General features: G+C 42.3%; 1 protein-coding gene across 1 annotated transcript in view; it reads right to left on the reverse strand.

The window, feature by feature from the left end:
- CHN2 (chimerin 2) overlaps nucleotides 1-23,243 on the reverse strand; it is a 334,206-nt gene that overhangs the window by 19,116 nt on the left and 291,847 nt on the right. The window contains exons 7-9 of the mRNA XM_032644024.1: nucleotides 21,116-21,193; nucleotides 4,337-4,421; nucleotides 15-188 (exon numbers count right to left, since the gene is read on the reverse strand). Coding sequence (XP_032499915.1) covers nucleotides 15-188; nucleotides 4,337-4,421; nucleotides 21,116-21,193 — 337 coding nt within the window. The remainder of the gene's footprint in view (nucleotides 1-14; nucleotides 189-4,336; nucleotides 4,422-21,115; nucleotides 21,194-23,243) is intronic.

Below are 23,243 nucleotides of genomic sequence, written 5' to 3' on the forward strand. Positions count from 1 at the left end.
TGTTTTTTCCAAACCTCTTGCTTCAATTTCCCGAATGCATATGTCAACCACCATGGGTCTCTGCATGTTGTGAGCCTTCACGAGTGTTGTCAGGTCACAGCAGTACACCTTCTTGATCCTCTTGAGATCAGGTTGGCAGTCATTGGGAACATGCTTGGAACACTGTTTGTGTACGTTCAATCCACAGTCTGTAAACAAAGAAGCCACATTACGCTTGCCTGGCCCTTTTGTCAAAGCTCAACACAAATTCTATGTTACCAAAAATAAAAATGAGAACACCCGGAGTTTGCTGTATCTCTCTGAAATATCCATCCCACTTAGAGGTGATGCTGTCCACAAGGTGAGTATGAAATCTAGCTTTACTCATGAAACTTATATAATTCCATTTTTCTCAGTAATCCTTCTCTGTGGCTGGACCATAAGAATAGAACATCTCATGGAGATAGTTTTGGTAATTAGCCAGGTTGTTTGTATGCTTTTTTTTTTCCCTTTTGGAACTGGAAACTTTGGGTCCATACGAGGGCTTTTGGGTTTGGATTCCCAGAGCAAATTGTGTCTCATACAGAGCACCTAGGACTTTTGCTAGGTTGTTTCCCTTAAGTTCGTGACACTCCTTTTACGGAAGACATGATGACTGTCTCTGTAGGAATCTCTAATCTTTGGTCTGAGAGACCCATGACCATTGGCATCCTCTTTCACATTCCTGGAGAGTTGCCCATACTTTCCACTCCTGTCCTCCTTGCTGGGCAGTCTCAGCAGGCCGTTCTCCTTTCTACTTGCCTTATTTTGACACCTGTTGAGTGGAAATACTGTCTAACTGGCCACCGGTGGGAGTACCCGAGAGTTTACAATTTAGAACAATGCCATGTAATGTGATGATAAGACTAATTATTCATAAAGCTCATATCAAGATCCAAAGCTGAAAAGGTGCTTTAAAGTTCAATGTGCACATTAAAAGCCTTATTAGCAGTTGGTATCCACTGATGGAATCTCTCTAACAATAACAAGGCACAGTCTACGTTCTGGAAAATAAAAATTTAATGCTGAAGATGTTCAAAGCTGATTTGGTATCTATTCAAAGTACCTTCTAATACTGATTGTTTTTATAGGTGTAAAGAATAATAATATCAATTTTTTTATTTTATATACATATTATACACACATGATAATGAATATTGTAATCAGTTTCTTTAAATGAAAGCACTTAACTACACCAAGGATTTGAGAGGATCTAAACTTTTGCAAAATGATCAGAAAACGATTTTTGTCATTACATGATTTTCATGTCATGTTTACTGGCTGAGTTCTGTCTATCCCCCTCCAAAGACAAAACCAGTTCTAATTATCTTAGCTTTATCAACATGAGAAGTTCAGCAAAGCTCAAGTAAACTTCAATAACATTTGATAGATCTATTTAGTGAATACAAATGTTGGTGAACTGAACTAAATAGAATAGGCTGGTTTTCTTGTTTGGATAGAATAGCACCTACTCCTAGGGTTACCATGAGGGTCAAATAGATTACTATATGTGAAGTCTGAAGTGTGGGAACACTACATGAGAGTTAAATAGAAGAAATAACACATACGGTGATAGAAAATATAAGGATACCTGCCCAGCTATTCTTAAGTTATTTCATGAGTCATTTTTACTCACTGAATTCTTACAAACTTCATTTAAAACAGTTCTTTTAGACATGCGGTAAAATACACGTAACATTCACCGTTTTAGCCATTTTAAGTGTATAGTTTAGTGGCATTAGGTTCCTTCCCACTGTGTGCAGCCATCACCACCCATCTCCAAAGCTTTTTGCATCTTTCAAAGCTGAAACTCTGTACCCATAAAACAGTAACTCCCTGGACCCTCTTCCCCTCGGCCCCTGGCAAACACATTCTGCCTTCTGCGTCTATGAATGTGACTACTTTAGATGCCTCACAGAAGTGGAATCACACAGTATTTCTCCTTTTGTGACGGGCTTATTTCACTTAGCATAATGTCCTTAAGGTTCATTCATATTGTAGCCCATGACAGAATTTCCTGAAGAACATTCCATTTAAAGGCTGAATAATATTCCATTTTATGTATATACCACATTTTGTTTATCCATTCATCCACTGATGGATACTTGGGTTGTTTCTACCTTTTGGCTGTTGTGAACAATGTTGCTATCAACGTGGGTGTACAAAGGTCTGTTCCTTTCAGTTCTTTTGGGTATATACCCAGAAGTGAACTTGCTGGATTATAGCATAATTCTATTTTTAATTACTTTATAAACTTCATTTTAAGGTCTGAAATGACAGTGTTTTTATGTAGAGTTAAATACTGATATTTTATTAAAATGAAGATGTTTTCTAACAAGTATAAAAATATTCAGTTTTTGCAAACGAATACAATTCTATATGCTATAAATAAAGTCTAGTTAATTTAAAAAATATTTAAATTATGTAAAATATGGAGAGTTGAGAGGTAATGATGGATATTCCAAACATTTAATGATCAGTTTTCAGTTCTCCTGCTGCTCAAAGTATGAGGTTAAACAGTGGCCATTGGAGAATAGTAACATAGCCTTAGAATTATGTTTTATTTAAAAAAAAACAAACACAGAAAAAAAAACTCCAAAAAACCCAAACTCTCTTATCCCAGAGCAAGTTGCTGTTCGCAGCTAATCTGAATCCCAGAGTTTTGTTCTCATAATATTGACTTTAGACCAGTTTCCTGCTGAAATTGGATAATAGAAGCAATTAGGGATATTTTTGGTAGGTATAATCTGAACAGGTTGAACTAATGACCACTGAGTAATTCAGATATTCCACCACTTTTCTCAGTGGTTGAACTGTGAGATACTTTGTAACTTTTGTGGTAATCAGAGGTATCTAGATCATTTCTGGAGAGTCTGCCTCCAAACCTACATTTACTGCTTGCCTCATGGATCTGGGATGGGGGGCAGCCAGACGAATTGACATACACGAGCACTCCTGGACCCGTCCAGGTATCACCATAGGTGATTGCTGTATCTATATACTAGAAGCTGAAATAGCCCTTTCCAGGCAGAGAAAGGATTTAAGGTCCCATGATCCTGTGAACCAAAATGGGCAGTATGGGGAAATAGATCATCATTTTTAATTTTTATTTTTTAAATTTTTATTGAAGTATAGTTGATTTACAGTGTTGTGTTAGTTTCAGGTATACAGCAAAGTGATCAGTTATGTATCTATCTTTTTCAGATTCTTTTCCCATATAGGTTATTATAAAATATTGAGTTCTCTGTGCTATACAGTAGGTCCTTCTTGTTTATCTGTTTTACACATAGTAGTGTTTATATGTTGCTCCCAAATTCCTAATTTATCTCCCCTGCCACCTTTCCCCTTTGGTAAACGTAAGTTTGTTTTCTGTGTCTGTGAGTCTGTTTCTTTTTGTAAATAAGTTCATTTGTAGGAAACAGATCATCTTAATGTAGTGTCATTAGCTTATTTTAAAAGCTTCATAAGAATTATTTTTTAAAATCACACCCTAGCAAGAAAGAAATCAGTCATGCTGTCAGTGGAAACCCGGTCAATGTATCACAGGAGGCTATCCTTGCTTCCGGCCGGAACTGTTCGCCAGAAAAAGCATGGCATGATGAAGTAGGAAGCCTGGTTACACATTAATTTGGCCATTCTTTGCTGTTTTGTTAGATGTATCTTAATAAGATGTGCTGTGTGCTCTTAGCAATGGGTGTGTGTGTCTAGTTCTAGGTGGAAAAACACCTAGGGTTTCAAAGTACTTTGAAAATATGTGATATCAAATCAAGGTGTGTATTTTCACTGCTAATCTGATGGCAGAAAAATACTGGGCATGATGGGCTCTGGAGCCAAATCAATGTTCCACCACCTACTATGTGGCCAGGGGCAATTAATGATTATCATTAAGGCTCAGTTTCTTCATCTATTTAATGGGGAGAATAACTGCATCTCCCCAAAGGTTCACTGGTGAGGCTAAATGGCATGATAAATAGAAGATGGGAAATTAATGTAACTTTTCTATCTATGCAATTCCATTGGAGTTGATTTAGTTTTTTCTTTTAAGGACAGCTACCTAGTTTGGATGGCAGGTAGGTGCCTAAGAAAATATACTCCCCTGGATTTTTTTCTTTTCTTGTATAAACAGAGATAATCCTTTTCATTCTAGCAAACACCTAGAGGAGTTTCTCCATTAAGCACAGAGATGCCTTGAATCTTCCAGAAAGCTAGACTTCTGAGCTAATCTGGGCCTATTTCCCCGCTCTGGAGAGATGCCCCCCAGCTCATCATTGCGGCGCTTGATGTAAATGGAAAAGGGGAAGGAAAGCTCCGTGCCTACCTGAGCATCGGACTCCTTGGGCAATAAGCCCCCACATGAAGTTGGCACAGTATTCACACCAGTGCGGGCCTCGGAACGTGTGGACCTGTGAGCCAAGACGAAGAAAAGTGTTAAAGAAGTCAGTCACCTGGAGGCAGGTGGCCTTGGACATGAAACGAATAGACACCAAGGAACAAAGGCCTGAGTGGGAGTGAGCATCCCTCACTGGGCGTTTTCTTTCCAGTGGGGATGAGTTGCGAACAGACCTGGAAAAAACAGAGATGTGCTTTGATTTCTGAAAATCCTCCACTGAGCCTCCATGCCCCACACCAGAGCCAGAAAGGAATGTGGAGAAACAGTAAGAGGACAGGGCCATGCCATCAGCTAAGGAATGAGACTCTCCCTACCCCAAACAAGGCACTGTATGGAAAAACCCAAGAGAGACTGAGCTGGTTGCTATAACCTGCATTTAGCTCAGTAAGTTCTGGAAGGCAGACCTCAGTTACTGTGGCCTTTTGACCAAAGCTGCCCTATCTATAGAATATCCAGGTAGGTATAAATAAGACATGACTATGGGAAAATTAGAAGGTTCCAAGGCTTTAAGCCACTTTCAGAAGAGGCATTTAAAAAGTGAGGGAGTTCGGGCTTCCCTGGTGGCGCAGTGGTTGAGAGTCCGCCTGCCGATGCAGGGGACAAGGGTTCGTGCCCCGGTCCGGGAAGATCCCACATGCCGTGGAGCGGCTTGGCCCGTGCACCATGGCCGCTGAGCCTGAGCGTCTGGAGCCTGTGCTCCGAGACGGGAGAGGCCACAACAGTGAGAGGCCCACACACCGTAAAAAAAAAAAAGTGAGGGAGTTGGCTGAAAATGAAGGCTACCAATAGGGTCTATAGAATTGCCTTCCCCAGAGAGGTGTCTGCATTCAGTAGGCCCCGGTGTGACCTCTGGGTGTGTGTAGGTTGAAAGTCCCTTCTGATTGGCCAAGGTGTCAGTCTCATTGGTTGGTGGCCAAGTCAGTTGTTAAATATTTTGAACATCATGAAGTAAGGATGGTCTTATCTCTCGTTACTCAGGTACAGGTCCGCCGGTGACAGGACCACGTATTAAGTCATGATTTAAAACAAAAATAAAACAAAACAAAAATACATGTTCCCGGGCACCAATGAGCTGCAAGAAGCAGAGCTAGGGGAATCCTTGAAAGCAAATGTGGTTGAAGTAAGCCAGAAACCATCACAGGCAGTCTATTTGGGGGTATATCAATCTATGTGAAGAGGTCTTGAATTTTTACAAAATTAAAATATTATGAGACTGTGTGGCTCCGATAAGGACCTTCAAAGTTTTAAACCTCCATTAACAAATAAAAGACACGCAGACAATATTATTTTTTTAAGAGACTGGGAGGCCTGTAACAGGCCTGTATAGTCAGGATGACAACTACGGTCACAATGTGGGAAGATGTTCATCAGAGCTCTGCTTAAGAAAAAATGGCATCACTTTGAGATCTTTATTTATTTATATATACTAGTAATTGGGTATACATAAAGTGACAAATGAAACAAGCTTGGTTGCCTCCTAATGGCACTCACAGATTTGTCAAGGCAGAGAAAGTAGTCAATCAACCCATCAAAAAGAGCAACTTCTGACCATGGTTTCTATGCAATAAAACTCAGTTATAATAGTCTTTTGGTATTTCAGTTTGTCACATGCAAACTGCCCCCCTTATACTATTTCTCCTTTGAAAAATGATCGGGGCGGGGCAGAAAAAAACCTCTCAGAATTATTTTTACTAAAATGGAGAATCGTGCTGCAAGGAAATGACACTAAGATATGACAAAGCACCCCTTGCTGGAATGCAGAGAATCCATCCGAGGGAGCGTTTGAATTCTCCCAGAGCGAAAATGCCATGATTCATTGAAAGGCCCATTCACATTAAATGTGGTACTAAAAGAATTCCTCAGTAAAGTGTCCTACTGAAAGCCGAACATTTTACAAATTCAGCAATCAAAGGTTTCTTAATATTTTACTAGAAGTGTTCTAAAGGGACTGCTGGTTAATCATGGCAACAAAGTTGATTGCTAATATACCGTTGAAACTGCAAGGTCGATAAAATAATATGTAAATAATATATCTCAAAAAAAAAAAAAAGGGAAAAGGTGCGGAAAGGGCTATAAAAGAATAAATGAGGGCTTCCCTGGTGGCACAGTCGTTGAGAGTCCGCCTGCCGATGCAGGGGACGTGGGTTCGTGCCGCAGTCCGGGAAGATCCCACATGCCGCGGAGCGGCTGGGCCCGTGAGACATGGCCGCTGAGCCTGCGCGTCTGGAGCCTGCGCGTCCGGAGCCTGTGCTCCGCAACGGTAGAGGCCACAACAGTGAGAGGCCCGCGTACCGCAAAAAAAAAAAAAGAAAAAAATGAGGCTGTTACTAGAGAGATTTAAGAAAGGCCCCTGTGTTATCCATGAGGGTCAAGAAGTCATCTTTTGAAAGGTGACCTCAAGCTGCTTGAAGGAAGAGAAGGAGCCAGTCTGGTGGGGGCATTGAGGCGTGCATTTCAGGCAGAAGGAATCTACGGAGGTCCTGCAGGAGCAAAAGAGCTTGGTGTGACTGAGGGACTAGAAGGCCAGGGTGGCCAGAACACCAGAGTGAGGGGGAGAGAAATTGGGATGAGGTTGAAGGTAGGACAGGGCCTTGAAGGCTTTATTAATGAGTGTGGATTTGGTTGTAATCTAGGTCCAATAGGAAGTTCTTGAAGGACTTCAAGTAGGAAGATGATTTTTTAAAAAAGATGTTCTGACCACTGTGTTGAAAATGGAAGCGAGAGTGTTAATAGCAGAAAAGATTCAGGAACTGGGTAGTGGTTTCTAGTTGGGAAATGATAGAGGCCACGACCAGGGTGTTGGAGGAAGAGATAGAAAGTGAATGGATTTGAGTTCTCTTTTTTTTTTTTTTTTTTTTTTGCGGTACGCGGGCCTCTCACTGCTGTGGCCTCTCCCGTTGCGGAGCACAGGCTCCAGACGCGCAGGCTCAGCAGCCATGGCTCACTGGCCCAGCCGCTCGGCGGCATGTGGGATCCTCCCGGACCGGGGCACGAACCCGTGTCTCCCGCATCAGCAGGCGGACTCTCAACCACTGAGCCACCAGGGAAGCCCTTGAGTTCTCTTTTGAAGATTGAATTTAAAGGACCTGACAGTAGAATAAATGTGGATGTTTGAAGGAGAGAGGAATCAACAGTGACTCCTAGATTCTAGCTTTAGAAACCGGGTGGATAGTGATGCCACTTGCTGAGATATGGAAGACATTCTTTTGGGAGAATTCAGCTTTGAGCAGTTTAAGTTAAAATGCTGCTGAGATTCCAAGTTTTATGGTCAAGCAGGAATTCACACACAATTCAATAACTCAGAGGAGGAGTGGAACTGGAGGTATACATTTGGCCATCCGTGACAAGTAAATGGTATTTAAATCGTGTGAATGGAATAAAAAAACCTATTAGCAATAGAGAATAGAAAATGAGGAAAATAGAGCTCAATTCCAAGCCCATGGTGCTCCAACATTTGGAGAGAACCAAGAAAGTGTTTCAGAAGTCAAGAGGTGAAGCGTGTTTTAGGGAAGGAGTGGCCAACCAGGTTGAATGCTAGAAAGAGGTCCAGTTAAATGAGGGTTGAACTGTGATTCAGACACATGGAAGTCACTGGCAACCTTGGCAAGAGCAGTCTCTGGATTGTTGAGGGCAGAAGTCATACTCGAGGGAACTGAAGGATAACTGGGAGGCACGGAAGTAGAGAAATGTGTAGGCAAATCCGTCAAAAAGTTTGGTGGTGATGTCCAGCAGAGCAACAAAGATAGCTCCAGGGAAATATGGGGTGGGCCCTGGGAGGATTTTTTTTTTTTTTAAATAAAAGATAGGAGACATTAGGGCATGTTGACTTGTCAATGAGATTGATACAATAGGTAGAAGAGACTGGAGATGCAGAGGAGAGAGAAGCAAAGGAGTGATGATCCTGAAAAGCTGAGAGATGATGGGGTTAAGGGCATATATGGAAGCGATATTCAAAAAGAGAAACAGTTGAGATCTTTCCAGAATTGCTAAAAGACACAAAACCCTCAGATTAAGAAAAGCTAAATGAGCCTCAAACCTGATGAATAAAAAATAATTTAGACCTATACAGATTAGAGTGAAAGTGCAGAATACCAAAGAGACAAGCAAAATCCTGAAAAAACAGGTTACCTGCGAAAGGACAGCAATTAGGATGAAAACAGACTTCTCCTCAGCAAAAAAGAGACAAGTAGATTACAGATGTCATCAAAGTGCTCAGAGAAAATTACTGCCAACCTAACTTCCATACACAGCTAATTACCATTCAAAAGCAAGGGTGAAATAAAGATATTTTCAGACAAATGCCATGAGTTTCCACTCACAGGTCCTCACTCAAAGATACACTTAGGGATAATATAGTTCTGTAAGAAGCACATTGAACCTAGTGGGAAAGGACAGGATTCAAGAAGCCAGGGTGAGCAAGAAAACTGGGAAACACAGGCCAATCTAATCAGGCCTGTTTATGAAACAATAACAAGATGACTAATTTCAGAGGACTGAAAAACAGGATGAAAAAAAGGATATGGAAGATTCAAACAGTAAAACAAAGAAACAAAAAAGATTATTGTAGAATATAATGAAATAGAAAAATAAAGGAAAAAGGATTAAAAAAACTAACAGGTGATTTTTAAAAAGATTTATAGGATAGGCAAACCTTGGGCAATTGATCAAGAAAAAAGGCACAAACAATAAAAGAGAGGACATGAATGCAGATGCAGTAATGATATAAAACAAAAACCTCGAGAATGCTAACTTTCTACCCACAAAATTAAAAGTTATAAGAAATGGATGATTTTCTTAAAGAATATAAATTATCAAAATGACTCAAAATAATATAGAAAACCTAAATTCATTTATACCCATTAAATAATTAAATCTGCAGTAAAACATCTACCCTCAAATAGTCATTGATCCCAAATGATATTATTAGGTTTAATCGAATTTTTAAAGAACAATCTGTAGCCAATACAGACTACTGCAGAGCAGAGAGGAAAAAAAAGAAAAGCTCCACAATTCACTTAATGAAGGTAATGTAATCTTGATTCAAAAACCATACAAGAATGGTACATAAAAGTAAAATTATACATCAATTTCAATTATGAACATAAATATAAAAATCCTACTGAGTGTAGCATTATATTTAAATGTCATGACCGAGGAGGGTTTATTTCCGGGATTTAAGGTAGTTGACATATTACTAGAATTCATAACAATAATAAAACAAGAGAGAGAAACCACATAATCATTTTAAAAATTAGAATACCAACAGTTAATAAAATTCAACACCTGTTCATAGTAATAGCTATTAGCGAACTCTCCTAAAAATGGTTGATTAAAGATATCTATGATACACATATAATAAACATCACATTTAAAGATAAAATATTAGAATAATTTCCTTTAGAGTCAGCAGAAAGAAAAGGCTGACTGCTGTAAGTGCTTCTCTTGGGCATTATCCTTCAGAGTTTTAGCCAGCATAATAAAACAAGACAAAGAAATACATCATATATGGTTGGAAGAAAGAACAAGCCCATCAAGTTTACTTAATATAAGAGCAATAAGAAGAAATCAGTAGCATCGTTATACATCAGCAATAGCTCATTTTGTTAAATCATAAAAATTAAAGACTTAATTCATAGCATCAGCAATAATCTAATTATAAAATAAATGAAGTAAGGAGATATTCTATATTCATAAGTAAGGAGATATTCTATATTCATGTATGGCAATGTTCAATACTGTAAATATATCAATTATCCTCCAAATGAACCTTTAAATTCAATGCAATTTCAAGCAAAGTCTCCATGGTGCTTTTCACAAAACCTGACAAGATGGCCCTACAATCTATATGGAAGAATAGAGCAGAAAGAAATAGCGACGATAATTTTGAATAAGTAGAAGAACATAAGAAAACACATCCGACTATATATCAAGACTTATATAGTTAAAAAAAAAAAAGTAAAACACCATGCAGGATGGACAAACAGACCAGTGGTACACAGTGGAAAGATCAGAAACCAAATCACACATAGATGGATACTTGGTATATCTCAGAAATGGCATTACAAATTGGTGGGGGAAGGATGTCAGAGAGGGGAACTATTTCCTAGTTCATCGACCCATTCACCCACTCATTATTCACTCATTTATTCAATACTTACATGCTGATTGCCTACTTTTAACCTGGCACTATACTAGTCCTTGGATAACAAAGACAAAATAGATCAGGGGAGCAAAACCTTCCGGCACTCAAGGATCTCATCTACAAGAATAAACAGGCAACATAAATAATTATCCTATGGTAGGATACTGGAGAGAATAATAAATTCTTCCTGAGAAGGCTGGGGAAAGAGGTATTTGAACTGGGTTTTTGAAGGATGGATAGGAGTTCACTAGACTGGGAAAGATTAGGCTGATGGGGAGCTGATGATGTTGACCTGGAGAGGCAGATACTCGGGGAGAACATTCCAAGAAGAGGAAACAGCACAACCAAAGGCCAGTGAAGGTGGGTTTGGCTTTTTAAAGGCATTCTTTTCGTGTAGGTCATGCAAAAAAAAAAAAAAAAAAAGGAGTGGCAAAATTCTTATCTGGAACATCTCCAATGGATGAAGAAATCACATGGGAAATAACATGCCTTGGGGTAAAAATAAAAATGCAATATTTAGGAATTAGGAGAGTAGCTACAGTGTTTACCATACATTGACAAAATGGAAACTGGTCTACCGGATGCTTCAGGAAATACAGGATACGCTAATCACAGATTTTCTAAAATTTCACTTCTTGCCATATTTTTAAAAATAATTAAGCATATCAAGATTGCATTTAATGCTTATTAGCCCTGCTCATATTTACCAACAACCTTTCCCATCAGTGTTTCCCCACTGCCTTCCATCTCATTTCTTCAGCCAAACAAATGCAGGCAGACATTTCTGAATAGCAAATAGCTCCACTTATTGTCCCCACAAATACACATTCCCCAGAAATATAGCAAAATGGGGACACAAGGGAATATAAAGTTAGTTAAACATTATTTTAGGTCCACTGCCTAATTTCCGCTTTGTGATGCGACGTTTATTTTCACAGCTGATATATCGTTCAATTTTCTTCTGGGTTCACAAGGACAATCTCTAGACAGGAGGCTATATGTAAATGCTGAGGGTACACTCTCTGGATCCATTTTATTTCGGATTGAGTTATTATGTTTACTCTCCCAATGAAACGCCCCATATCTTGAAAAGTCACTGATCAGTTTTTTCCATTCTCTGAAGTTTATTGATTTTCAAGAGTATCTTTTCAGAAAAAAGAACATTTTGCAAACTTTAGGGCAGTAACTAAAATACCCCAGACAGGAAGAAAATACCCCAGACAGGAAGAATGTCTGTCCAAGACTATTATACTGGGCCTGGTCTGCCTGGAATTCAAAAACCACACCAAACAGAAAAAGATGATATTACAGGAGATAAAGTCTGTTTGACAAATAGCCCAGGAATAGCCACTTAGGAAAAACAAGAGCAAGAAGAGTTGTCAAGAAAAATCTCAGGCGTTTAGCAAGTATCCCCCAACTTGACTTTCTAAGTGAGCAGGATGTTATTTGTCTCACATCTGCTGAATCTGGAAAGCAGTATTCTCTGGTGGTTTCATAACAAATATGTTTTGATGGGTCAGTGTAGACACCGCCCAAGTGTATAATCAGCTCAGCCCAAGTTCTAGACCATAAGAAACAGAAAGTGCTATTTATGATGTGCTACAGTTGAGAAATTTTGCTTTTCCTTATCAGTGTAAATCAGCGTTTCTCAACCTTGGCACTATTGACATTTTGGGCTGGATAAGTCCTTGCGCATTGTAGGACAGTTATAACGCATTATCCCTGGCCTTTACCCACTAGATGCCAGTAGCAACCCCTCAACTGGAACAACCACAAATGTCTCCAGATATTGCCCAATATGCTCTTGGGGACAAAGTAACCTTGATAGAGAGTCACGGGTATAGACTAAAACCGCATCACCTCAGTTTGTCATTTTTATTACTCCTAATAAAATGAGAACTTTATTCTTTTACTGTGATATGAAAAGGACTCTGGATCAAAGGCAATTTTTTCTTAGCTGCTTTCTATGCAGAGAAGAAGGGGCTGGAGATGGCTAAAGTCATTTTCAGCTACAAGCCTCTGGGTTTGGGGCTCATCTAGTCTAGCTTTTGCCCAGTTACCTGGGCGGCTGGAGGACAGGTGGCTTGTCCACGGCCACCCAGATGGTCAGCAGCACTTGGCCTCCTGATCTCAGCCAAGGGTTTTTCCTATAATCGACTGCATTTCCCATCATCATGTGACATTGAACCTGTGTGAGAAATTAGGTTAAACTCTGGACTTTTCCCTCTTGCAAGATCAGATGAAATACTGGCCTTGAAGTGAACCTTTTCAGATGTAGGGAAATAGCCAAGGGGAATCACTGGGCCTGTGACTGAAGACTCTGGGTTTTCCTGTGAGGGCTAGCAGATGCCGTGGGACAGCCGGGTTTCTCCACCGTGGCACCACCGACCCCTCCCCCACCCCTCCACCAGATGCGTCTATTCAGCAGCTGTTCTAGTACATTTAAAACAGGATTTCATTTCTAAAACACTGACTGCCACAAAGCGTTTTGGGATTCTCCCTCTTGCATATAATGAGATATCCTTATGCTGGCTGACTTCCTCTCAGGTTGATGAGGGCATCAGCACCAACATCCTTTGACACGTCCCCGCTCAAAGACCGCCAGGGCCCCCACTGTCAACTGCAAGTTTTCTCAACCTTGGTACTATTGACATTGGGGCCGATAACTCTTTGTGGTGGGGACTGTCCTGGGCCTTGTAGGATGTTTTGCAGCATCCCTGGTCTCTGCTAGATGCCAGTCATGAGAATGAGAAATATCTCCATTGCCAAATGTCCCCTGGGGAGCAAAACTGCTCTGGTTGAGAACCACCTACCAGGGGAAGAGCTCACATTCTTTTTTTTTATTTTTATTTTTTTGCGGTACGCGGGCCTCTCACTGTTGTGGCCCCTCCTGCTGCGGAGCACAGGCTCCGGACGCGCAGGCTCAGCAGCCATGGCTCACAGGCCCAGCCGCTCCGTGGCATGTGGGATCTTCCCGGACCGGGGCACGAACCCGCGTCCCCTGCATCGGCAGGCGGACTCTCAACCACTGCGCCACCAGGGAAGCCCAAGAGCTCACATTCTTATGTCACCACCATCTTTCTTGTACCTGGCAGTGCCTGGCACATAATTGGCCCTCAGTCTGTATTTGCTGAATAAAAAAAAGAATGTCTAAATAGTTAGCTCTTCTTAGAACTTATACCCAACTAATACGTACAGTGATCACTGGTGTTTTTTTTTCTCTCCACAAAACACAAAAGGAGTATTTCTCTAGACTTAAAAAGCCAGAATCAGCCATTTAGTCATTTAGAATTGTCCCTTGGAATGAAATGTTCTTTGGCATAAAAAAAACTCAACATAAAATTAGTAACAACTGAGCATTTTATATGGGCCAGACTTGTTAGTAAATGATTTACATTTGTGGAACACCTTGGCCAAGCCACTTGCCTGGTGTGTGGCCTAAGCAAGGAGTCTCTGTTGTGTTAGCTGTCAAAGCCTATTTTCTTTCTACCAGGCTCTGCTGGTTTGTAAAGGATTTACAATGACAGTGTCCCAGTATTTACATAAAAACATGCCAAGGAGGTATAAGATAAGCTTTAGGTCAGACCCTGGCAGGCAGAGAAGGTACTCACCTATGTGACAGCCTTGTCCAAAACTTGTTTCCTCACTTGGCCAAAATCCCTGCCATGAATGAAATTCCATTGCAGAAAGGCATTGTGTCGTTTGTCTCAAGAGGACTCATTTAAAACACGACTACTAGATTAATTTAGCTGTCATTTTCATGAACAAGCCCTTTTTAAAATGAGCACGTACTATCTGTGGAGTAACAGTAAATCTTGGTGAATCAAAGAAGAAAGGGTTTTCGTGCAACCTACCAGGCTGCTTTGTCAGGAAACAGGTGATAGCTCAAATTAACCCTCATGTGTAGCCAATTTGTAGAATGCAAAGCCTCCAGATGACATGGAGAAGGAGAAGCTAAGATCTAGAAACTAGGGCTGGCAGGTCTCAGCAGGGTGGTTCCATGGAGTAACTCGGCAGATAGGAGCAATGGAAGGGGGGCAGGAGAACCAATCCAGGCGAAGAGGGTGGAGAGTTTGCCAGACACAAACCTCATTTACTTCCCAGGTTTGCTGAGGCTAGTCCTAGCTCCAAAATGGCACAACAGCAATGGGTACACTTTGTAAAAGATGGAACTAAAAGAATAGAGACTCTTCCTTATACCCAAACAGATGACAAGACTAACTTGTGTTGCAGAATGCCCAGGCTCTCAGATACTAATATTAATAATAACATCGAGGCTCAGAGTAGCTTCATGACCTCCTTCAAGCAGAACCCAGTGGAAAGAGTTGGACTTTGATGTGAAACTTTAAGTGGAATTCTTCAAAACAAGGAGGAAAGGATTACAGCTGACATCTCCAGGCTATCTAGCTGGGAGTTACAATTCACACATAACCTGGGTACCATCCATCCTCCGGACATCCTATAGCCCCATCCATGTATTTACGGGGAGGGGGTGACCTCCATGGCCAGAGTTATCTGAGCATAGTAGACACCTGGTCTGAGTCAGGCTATTCCGATTCTCTCTCTGGAAATTTAGAATTGGGATTTTGTGGCTGGTCTTCGTAATATGTAAACCAGGGAGTTACCATCAGCCATATCCTGCAGACCATATGGACTCAGATATTTTTGTGCAGGGAGAGAACAGTGAGAGTAGAAAGCAATGAAATGATGGGAAGGGAGGGAGAGAATGGAAGAGAGGGAGGGAGGGAGTAGAGAAGGAGACAGTGGGTCCAGGTGTACCCCCAGCTCCTGCTTCCTCCCTGCCTGAGTTCTGAGCAGTCCCTTGGGGGCTCTATGAGGCCTGCCTATTATTTCACTTAAGATGGTTTCCAAGGGTTCTATTATTTGAAAGTAAGGGGTTTCTAATAACTATAACGGGGGAGCCAAGCTACAGTAGATAAAAATGACTCATCTTCATAGCACTTTGAGAGCAGAAGCCTTATTTTCTTCATAAAGCCCAGTATTTCCAAGCCTATTTATTCCAGTCTCACTCTGAGTCCCTCATTTTATATTCAAGGTGATGAAGTTAGCCTTTCCTTGAATTGTTCCTTCCGGACTTGCTTCTGCCAAAACAGCCTTTTCTGATTATTAAACAAAAGAAACAAAATAAAACTCACAACCATTTCTGAAGTGATTTCTTCTGCCTGTGCCAAAATGCAGGTGCAAAATCCAACCACCCTTTCCCCCAGACACACGGAAGCGGGACCAGGACAGGCAGGGACCCCTGCATGCCCGTGAGAATGCAGGGTGGGCAAGATATCGGGGGTGAAGTGCTGGCACAATTTTATGAGGCCAAAAAAGATGAGGAAAAGCAAGGGGTTTGCACGTGGGAAGCAAACATGGCTTGTTGCAAAGCAAATGACCACCAGATTGATAAGAATGCAGAAACTGATGATAGGCATAGAAACCGTCAAGGAGCCACAAAACCCATACTGGGAGGTCGTGGTGCTGCCACACCCTGCCACACACCCTCAGCCTCCTGGACTGCTTGTCCTGGCCCCCAGAATCTTAGGGGTGGGAGGTGCTGCACAAGCACACATGTACACACAGTGTACTGCAGGAAAAGGGTTCTGCTGGTGCAGCCTCGTCTATGGAGAGTGGGGGACGTAAAAGGGCAAGTTGGCAACCGTTTAACTTAAGCCCAGTCAAGGCCACTTTTGAGAGTCACCACACAGGAAGCTGGGACAATAGGAGTAAACTGGGCACGTGTCTCCCCCGCTTGCCTGCATATAAGATACCGGGTAGCACTGCTGGTGACCCTGGCAAGGACTGCTACCCACCACCTGGAAGGACTGGAGCACAACAAGCCCCGAATGAGGGCAAACCGTGGGACGGGGAGTGAGGAGGGAAAGTGCAAGCTTAGGTAGGCAGGGTCAGAAGATACCTGCTTACACATCCTGTCAACATATTCACTGACAGTCGGCTCTGGGCCAGGCCCTGATTGAGACACTGGGATTTCTGCAGGAAGTACAACAGACAAAAGTCTCTATCTCCACCCCTTTTCCCCCACCCAGCAGGATCTTTCTTTCTGATAAGGGGAAGGCAAACACATAAATACATGTGTACAATGTCAGCTGGTGATCAATGCTATGGATGAAAGTAAAGCTGGCAGAGGGCTGGGAAAGGGATGGATGGGGATAGAAGAGGATTGAAGGGAAGATGGACAGGGGAGGCCTGGGGGAGGGCTGGGGGAGGGATTGGTGGGATGGGGAACACAGGTGAGGTCGGGATCGGGTGGTCTGCTCTTTAACATTTAGAACTTTCTGGACCTTTGCTCTCCGTGCATATTGCATATAGGGAGAGAAGAGCGCCCCTGAAGTACCTGGGTGGAGGGAGAGAATTCAGGAAAAGGAGTGAGTGATGTACACACACATGCAGATTGGGAAGGCTGAGAGCGTGACTGGGCTAAGCACACAAAGTGCCAATGGGTCAGCAGGCTGTGGCCACCCGACCCGCCCCAGCTGACTCTCCAGATGTGCAGTGAGCAACTCTCTCTCCTGGATGGTATCTTCCCTGTACCCTGTTCACCCTTGGCTCATTTCTAATTCCAAGTTCTGACTCATGTCCTTTGCACTGCCTGGAATGTTCTTTCATTTTTTAATTATATCATGCTGAGAAGAAGAAAGAGATGATAGAAAAAAGGACAGGAAGAAGTGAAGGTCGAAAATAAGAAATACAGAGACAGAGAAAGCTAAACATCAAAACTTAAGAAAAATGAGAGACACGAAAAGATGAACAATAAAGTAATAATAGTAGCCAACCTTACTGGGTGCCAGTGACCTTGAGTGATTTACATGTATTCTTTAAACCTTACAGCACTCCCATTTTACAGATGAGGAAACTGATGCTCAGAGAATTAAGGTCCTTGCCAAAGAGCACTTTGTGGCCAGGAGTACCAAGCTGGCCACAGCTACCTCATCACTGTGCTAAGTGGGGAAGGAAGGACAGTTATCCAGACTGACGGGGCTGCAGGGTTCTCGAGGGTTTCAGAGCTCAGCCATAAGGTGTTCTTAGGGCAGATCCTCTAAAAAGAGAGTTAGTCTACCTACGGGAGAGTGCCTCTTTCAGTCCCATGGATAAACAGAGATGCGGACATAAAACACGTTCAATAACAAAACGGCTTTTCTATATATCAAACAGTTTTCATTCTAGAGAGGAGTCTGCTAATGTCATCATTCCTTCAACAACTACTCTTAGTTCCTAGTATGTACAAGTAATCCTGAGAATTTAGGATTTAAATCAGCAACAATCGCATTTGTATACAGTGTTGAAAAGTATATAATTACTGCATGGAAATGAGGCGCAACTTTAATTTGCTTCCGAAACCTTTTGTTTCCAGAGCTGAATTTCAGCTTTTCCTAGACACGCTTTGTTTGGAAAGCAAGGGCAGTAGATATGCCCTCAGGAGCAGTGACAGGAAGCCTTCTCAAAGAGCACAGCGGGAGGGGTTCCAACCTGTACTGTGTCAGGAGTTTCCATTCATTGCTCTTTTTTAAAATTGTAAGTATTGGATTTTTTTTTTTAATTTGAAGTATAGTTGATTTACAAAGATGTGTTAGTTTCAGGTGTACAGCAAAGTGATTCGGTTATATTTTATATATATATATGTATATATATATGTATGTATTCTTTTTCAGATCCTTTTCATTATAGGTTATCTATTCATTGCTTGTGATGAAGCTCCTGGGGAGAGTGAGGAGAGGGCTTTTTACCGGGGAATAGTCCTGACTGGGGCAGAAAATCCTGTTCTGAAGTGAGGCATCAAGATCTGCTAGCAGATTTGACTCTCTGGTAGGAGGCCTCTAGGCGAGAGCGCAGACAGAGCCTTGCAAGGCTCATTTCTTGATAAGCATGAAAATGTGATTATTTGTTCTTTTTAAACACTTTCTCTATGCCAGACACATAATACCCTCCAATAATAACCCAAATTACAAATCAAGAAAGTTTCAGAACAAAGCCTACTAGAAGTTAATATAAATAAAAACTTACTGCAAATTTAAGATATAAAACAGATTCCAAGCAGATGTCGGGGGCCTTTGATAAGACCTTTCTTTCTTCTGTTAGGTCAGTGGCATGTTACTAAAACCCCACTGCTCTATTTATAGCAGGGACCTGCTTTTAGAATGTTCTTCTACAGACCATGCAGAGTTCCCACTTAAAGTTGGTTGGGGGGTGAGGAGAGGGCTGAATGAGGCGGGGATGGGGAAAGGAGTGACAGAAAGAGCCATCCCTCCTCCTGCCTCAGCCACTCATTCTTAAGGACAGTGGCACGAGCGGTACCATTGAAAGCCACAGTCAACTGACACAGCGACTCAAGGGTCTGTTATGTCTCAAAGATGTCTATTTAAAACACGGAAGAGAAACGCTCCTGTCTGGCTTGTCTATTCCCCTCTAACGACCTGTCTGTTCTCTGCCTTTTCTTCTTTTAATAGCAGTAAGTTAGAAAAGATATTGTTAATAGATATAGTTAATAGATACTGACTTTTAAAGCAAACATTTAAAAAGCTGTTGGTGTTTTTTAGTGATAAACAATTAATATAGCTCATGTTAGCAACAGAACTATTTAAGAAAGTAAGATTCAACTAACTTTTTGTTTTAAATGTCTTTATGTCCCATGCAGAGATCTAAGATTTAAAAAGACTGAAATTAGTTTTGAAACTATCAGTCAACTAAATACACTTGGGTATTTTTCACACAAACTCAGACAGAGTATCTACAGAGAGAAGCTAGCCCATGTAAACACATAACTGCGTAGGGCACAATTCCAATTGTATCTCAAAGCCAAAAGAATCAGAATTTTCGAGAGGAAGGAAAAAAAATCTGCAAGGCCAAGATCCATCCTACCATTCATGGTAGTGCCTCTATAGGATGCAAAAAGTCAGGGATTTCTGCCAGAAGTCAGAAAAATACTTTCTTAAGGCAAAAAAAAAAAAAAAAAAATTAGGGTAAAGAGAGGAAAGAGAAAAAAACATAAATTAGACCCGTCTCTACTCAGTGATGCCCCAAATTAGACCTGTCACTATTCAGTGATGAGAGAAATAGCGAAAGCCTTGGCATGGATGAGGACCTATCTAATGCAATTCTTCACCCTCATGCTAAATATGGAGAGCTGAATAAATTCCACGCCTCAGGTCAATTATAGCATGCAAATGCCTGAGCTGCTTGCTTTCTAAAAACAGAAGCAGGGCAAACAGACCAAACTAACACAAATGTATATTTAATAGACACACATCTGTCCGTAGGAAGGATAGGAAAGCAACAGAAAAAACTAGGTCTCCCTGGTCACTTCTGACAAAGGGTTATCTAGTTCCAGTTGTTACTCGGGCTACTGGCCCTAAGGGAAACGAGTTTTTTTTTTTTTTTTTTTTTTTTTTTTTTTGTGGTATGCGGGCCTCTCACTGTTGTGGCCTCTCCCGTTGCGGAGCACAGGCTCCGGAAGCGCAGGCTCAGCGGCCATGGCTCATGGACCCAGCCGCTCCGCGGCATGTGGGATCTTCCCGGACCGGGGCACGAACCCGTGTCCCCTGCATCGGCAGGTGGACTCTCAACCACTGCGCCACCAGGGAAGCCCGGGAAACGAGTTTTTAAAAGAGAATACAATTTACATTTAGCTGCCCCTGTCTCTTCTTTTCTTCCTGGATCCCTCATCTCCACTCTCTCCAACTTCCACACTGTCAGCCCATTTGCTGGGGTAAAACCTCTAACGCCGTCCTGTCTCTCCTGCACTCAATGGCATCTCAAGCCAGGCAATTTGGCATCAGAACCTCCTCCCAGAGCTTCTTGGAAAACACATCAGGGCAAAGGAAAGAGGCGTAATTTTCTGACGGCAGGCCGTTTCTACAACCGCTAGTCTGAAATGAAGATAGCAGTATTTCCAGTTTATAAATTCACATGGGAAAATCCACTTAAACCGCCACCAGCTCTCTGTATCTTTTTGTTTGGGCTGGTGAGCAGGACCATGGCTGTGACCAGAAGGAGATTGGTAAGGCTGCCAGGGTGCCCCCTGCACCCAGAGCACAGACAAAAGCTACTGGATGGTATCTCCTGTCGTCATTTGCTTTCACAGCTGTCTACACATAAACCAAAGGAGTTAGCATCCCCGAAAACAAAAGACAAAACACAAAATGTGAAACGGGCAACTGTTTTCACTTGCTCAGAGATAACAATATTCTTTACTGCTACTCCCAGCGGAAAAGTACTGCTTGATATTCACCAGATGATCTCTAAATGCCAAAGACTGGGCATGCTCTGTTTTTCTTTCATTGGACGTGGGAATGTGAGGAGGAAATGGGCCCAGTTCTCTGGAGCTAAGTTAACATACATATAGGTGTTTCTAAGCATCGGCATTGAGCAAACTGCCTTCTGAAATCTCCCGTTTGATTTGATTCAAAACAAGTAACTAAATGTGGAAAGCAGAGGAGTTTGCTGTCTCGTTACTTTACCATCAAAGACCAGGTGGAAAGCATAAACTGGAGCTCTCTACCTGCCCTTTAATAACAGAAGAAAGAAAGCAGAGGCTCCCTTACCTTAAAGTTGTGTGTCTTCTCATAGTTGAAGTGGTTGTCGTTGTGTGAGAGGGCGGCCCTTCGGACCAGGGAGGAGATCTGTGGACAGGCAAAGAGTTTGAGAGGGGGCCAAAGAAAGCTGCCTTTGACTCCCACCTTCACCCCCAAGGCCACGGCCAGAAGCTCCTGGCGTTTCCTGCCTTGCTTAGGCTTGCGAACCACAGCACACTTTTTCTCATTTTCCAGCCACAGTTCCTCGGAGAACATAGTGCCCGGATCCCAGATCTTTCTAGCTTCCTCTGCGGAGCCTTGGGAAGCTCAGAGCTGTCAGGTTTTTTGAACCGCGGCTAATGTTAGGCAGCAGATTAGAGGCAGCTGTGTCCTGTCTGCAGAGGCCTCGGGCATGTGACCTGGAAGGGCCGCTCTGAGTGATGGAGGGGGCTCTGCATCTGAATAAGGACGGGGCTGTTTTGTGCTATTTCTTAAGGCCGACGTGTGCCTGGAACAATAGCACACATTCATGAGCATGGCACCCCCCAGAAGTTGTATCCAGTTAGCCACTGAGGAACCAATGCAGGAGGCAGGGGCAGGCAGCTTTATTCCTCCTGCCACAGCTCATTGCCAAGCTCAAACACTCCTGAGCATATTTCACACACATGCGCACGTACACACACACACACACACACACACACACCAACCAGCTCTGATGTTCAAAGCCTGAGGCTGTATCCAATTATTCTGGGGCTCTGAACCCCATCCTGGGCTGAATTCCAGCAGATTAAACCTTTAAACCCTAATGTTTAATCTTATAGGGGATAAAGCCTGCGTCTTTTTTTTAAAAAAAAATCTGCCCCAGCACTGGAAAGCTTAATTTTTATTCTTATGCACGCATTAAATTAGAACAGTCTGACCACTGAATGAGGCATAAGAGAATGGTATAGCATTTCAGCTCTGGTTTCTGCAGTCAGAGTTTCAAAATAAGAGGCAGGATGTCTTGCTCCCATCCTGCCTCTTATTTTGGATACCCCCATCTTCCCCCGACCCAACCACAAACAGCTCCCTCCATACAAAGACAAGATTCCTTAACTAAAACCAAAACATCATAGTTTTTTTCTTTAAAAAATTTTTTCCGTGTTAATTCTGTTAGTATCCAAGCTAATGCCCTCCCCTTGCTCTTAAAAGCATCCGTTTGATGGTCTCCCCTGGGACCCTGGTTTTCTGGTCCCAGGTCTCTGCATTAATAGAAGTGAGGAAATCATTATGTCTTAGGAGTACTCCTAATCTGTTGGCAAAGTTTAATGCAGCTAGTGCCAGACAGTAAGATCAATACTTTTGGAACTAGAAAACAAGGACATAGATGGTTGGACCATGATGTAGATGGGACTGTCCATGAATCTCACCCCATCCTCTGTGTGGCCCCATGTTCCAGCGCCTCCAAGCAGCCTTGGGGAGAGTAATAAAAGATCCATCTTTTCCTTGTGTAATTCTTTATTCCTGGCAATTACTGTCATTCCAACTTGGTTCAGAAGTCCATCCTCTCTTTACTTTCAATAATAATAACAGCCAAGGGCTTCCCTGGTGGCGCAGTGGTTGAGAGTCCGCCTGCCGAAGCAGGGGATACGGGTTCGTGCCCCGGTCCGGGAAGATCCCACATGCTGCATAGCGGCTGGGCCCGTGAGCCATGGCCGCTGAGCCTGCGCGTCGGGAGCCTGTGCTCCACAACGGGAGAGGCCACAACAGTGAGAGGCCCGCGTACCGACAAAATAAAAAAAATAACAGCCAACTTTTACAGTGGGCTTTTGAGCACATTAACTTATGTTATGCCAGATGAGATTCAGAATGTGTTAAGTGCACTTACTCATTTACTCTTCTTATGAGTATGTAAAACAAGATGTTTATTCCCATTTTGTGAAGAGATTATGACATCAAGAGGTATCTCAGGGACATGCAGTGGGTTTAAGCAGCAGAGCCAGGACTAGAGCCCAAAACATCTGCATCCAGCACCCGTGCTTCTGAACCCCATGTCCAAGAGCCTAGGTAAGCCGTGCAGGGCTGCCTCCTTCACTTTGTCTTGCCAAATGCTTTATCTGAAATATTGGCCAAGTCTGGCCTCTTCTTACTATTCTTGCCTCACAATAACTCAGACCCT

Source organism: Phocoena sinus, chromosome 9 (genome assembly GCF_008692025.1).
Source record: "Phocoena sinus isolate mPhoSin1 chromosome 9, mPhoSin1.pri, whole genome shotgun sequence".
Classification (NCBI taxonomy): domain Eukaryota; kingdom Metazoa; phylum Chordata; class Mammalia; order Artiodactyla; family Phocoenidae; genus Phocoena; species Phocoena sinus.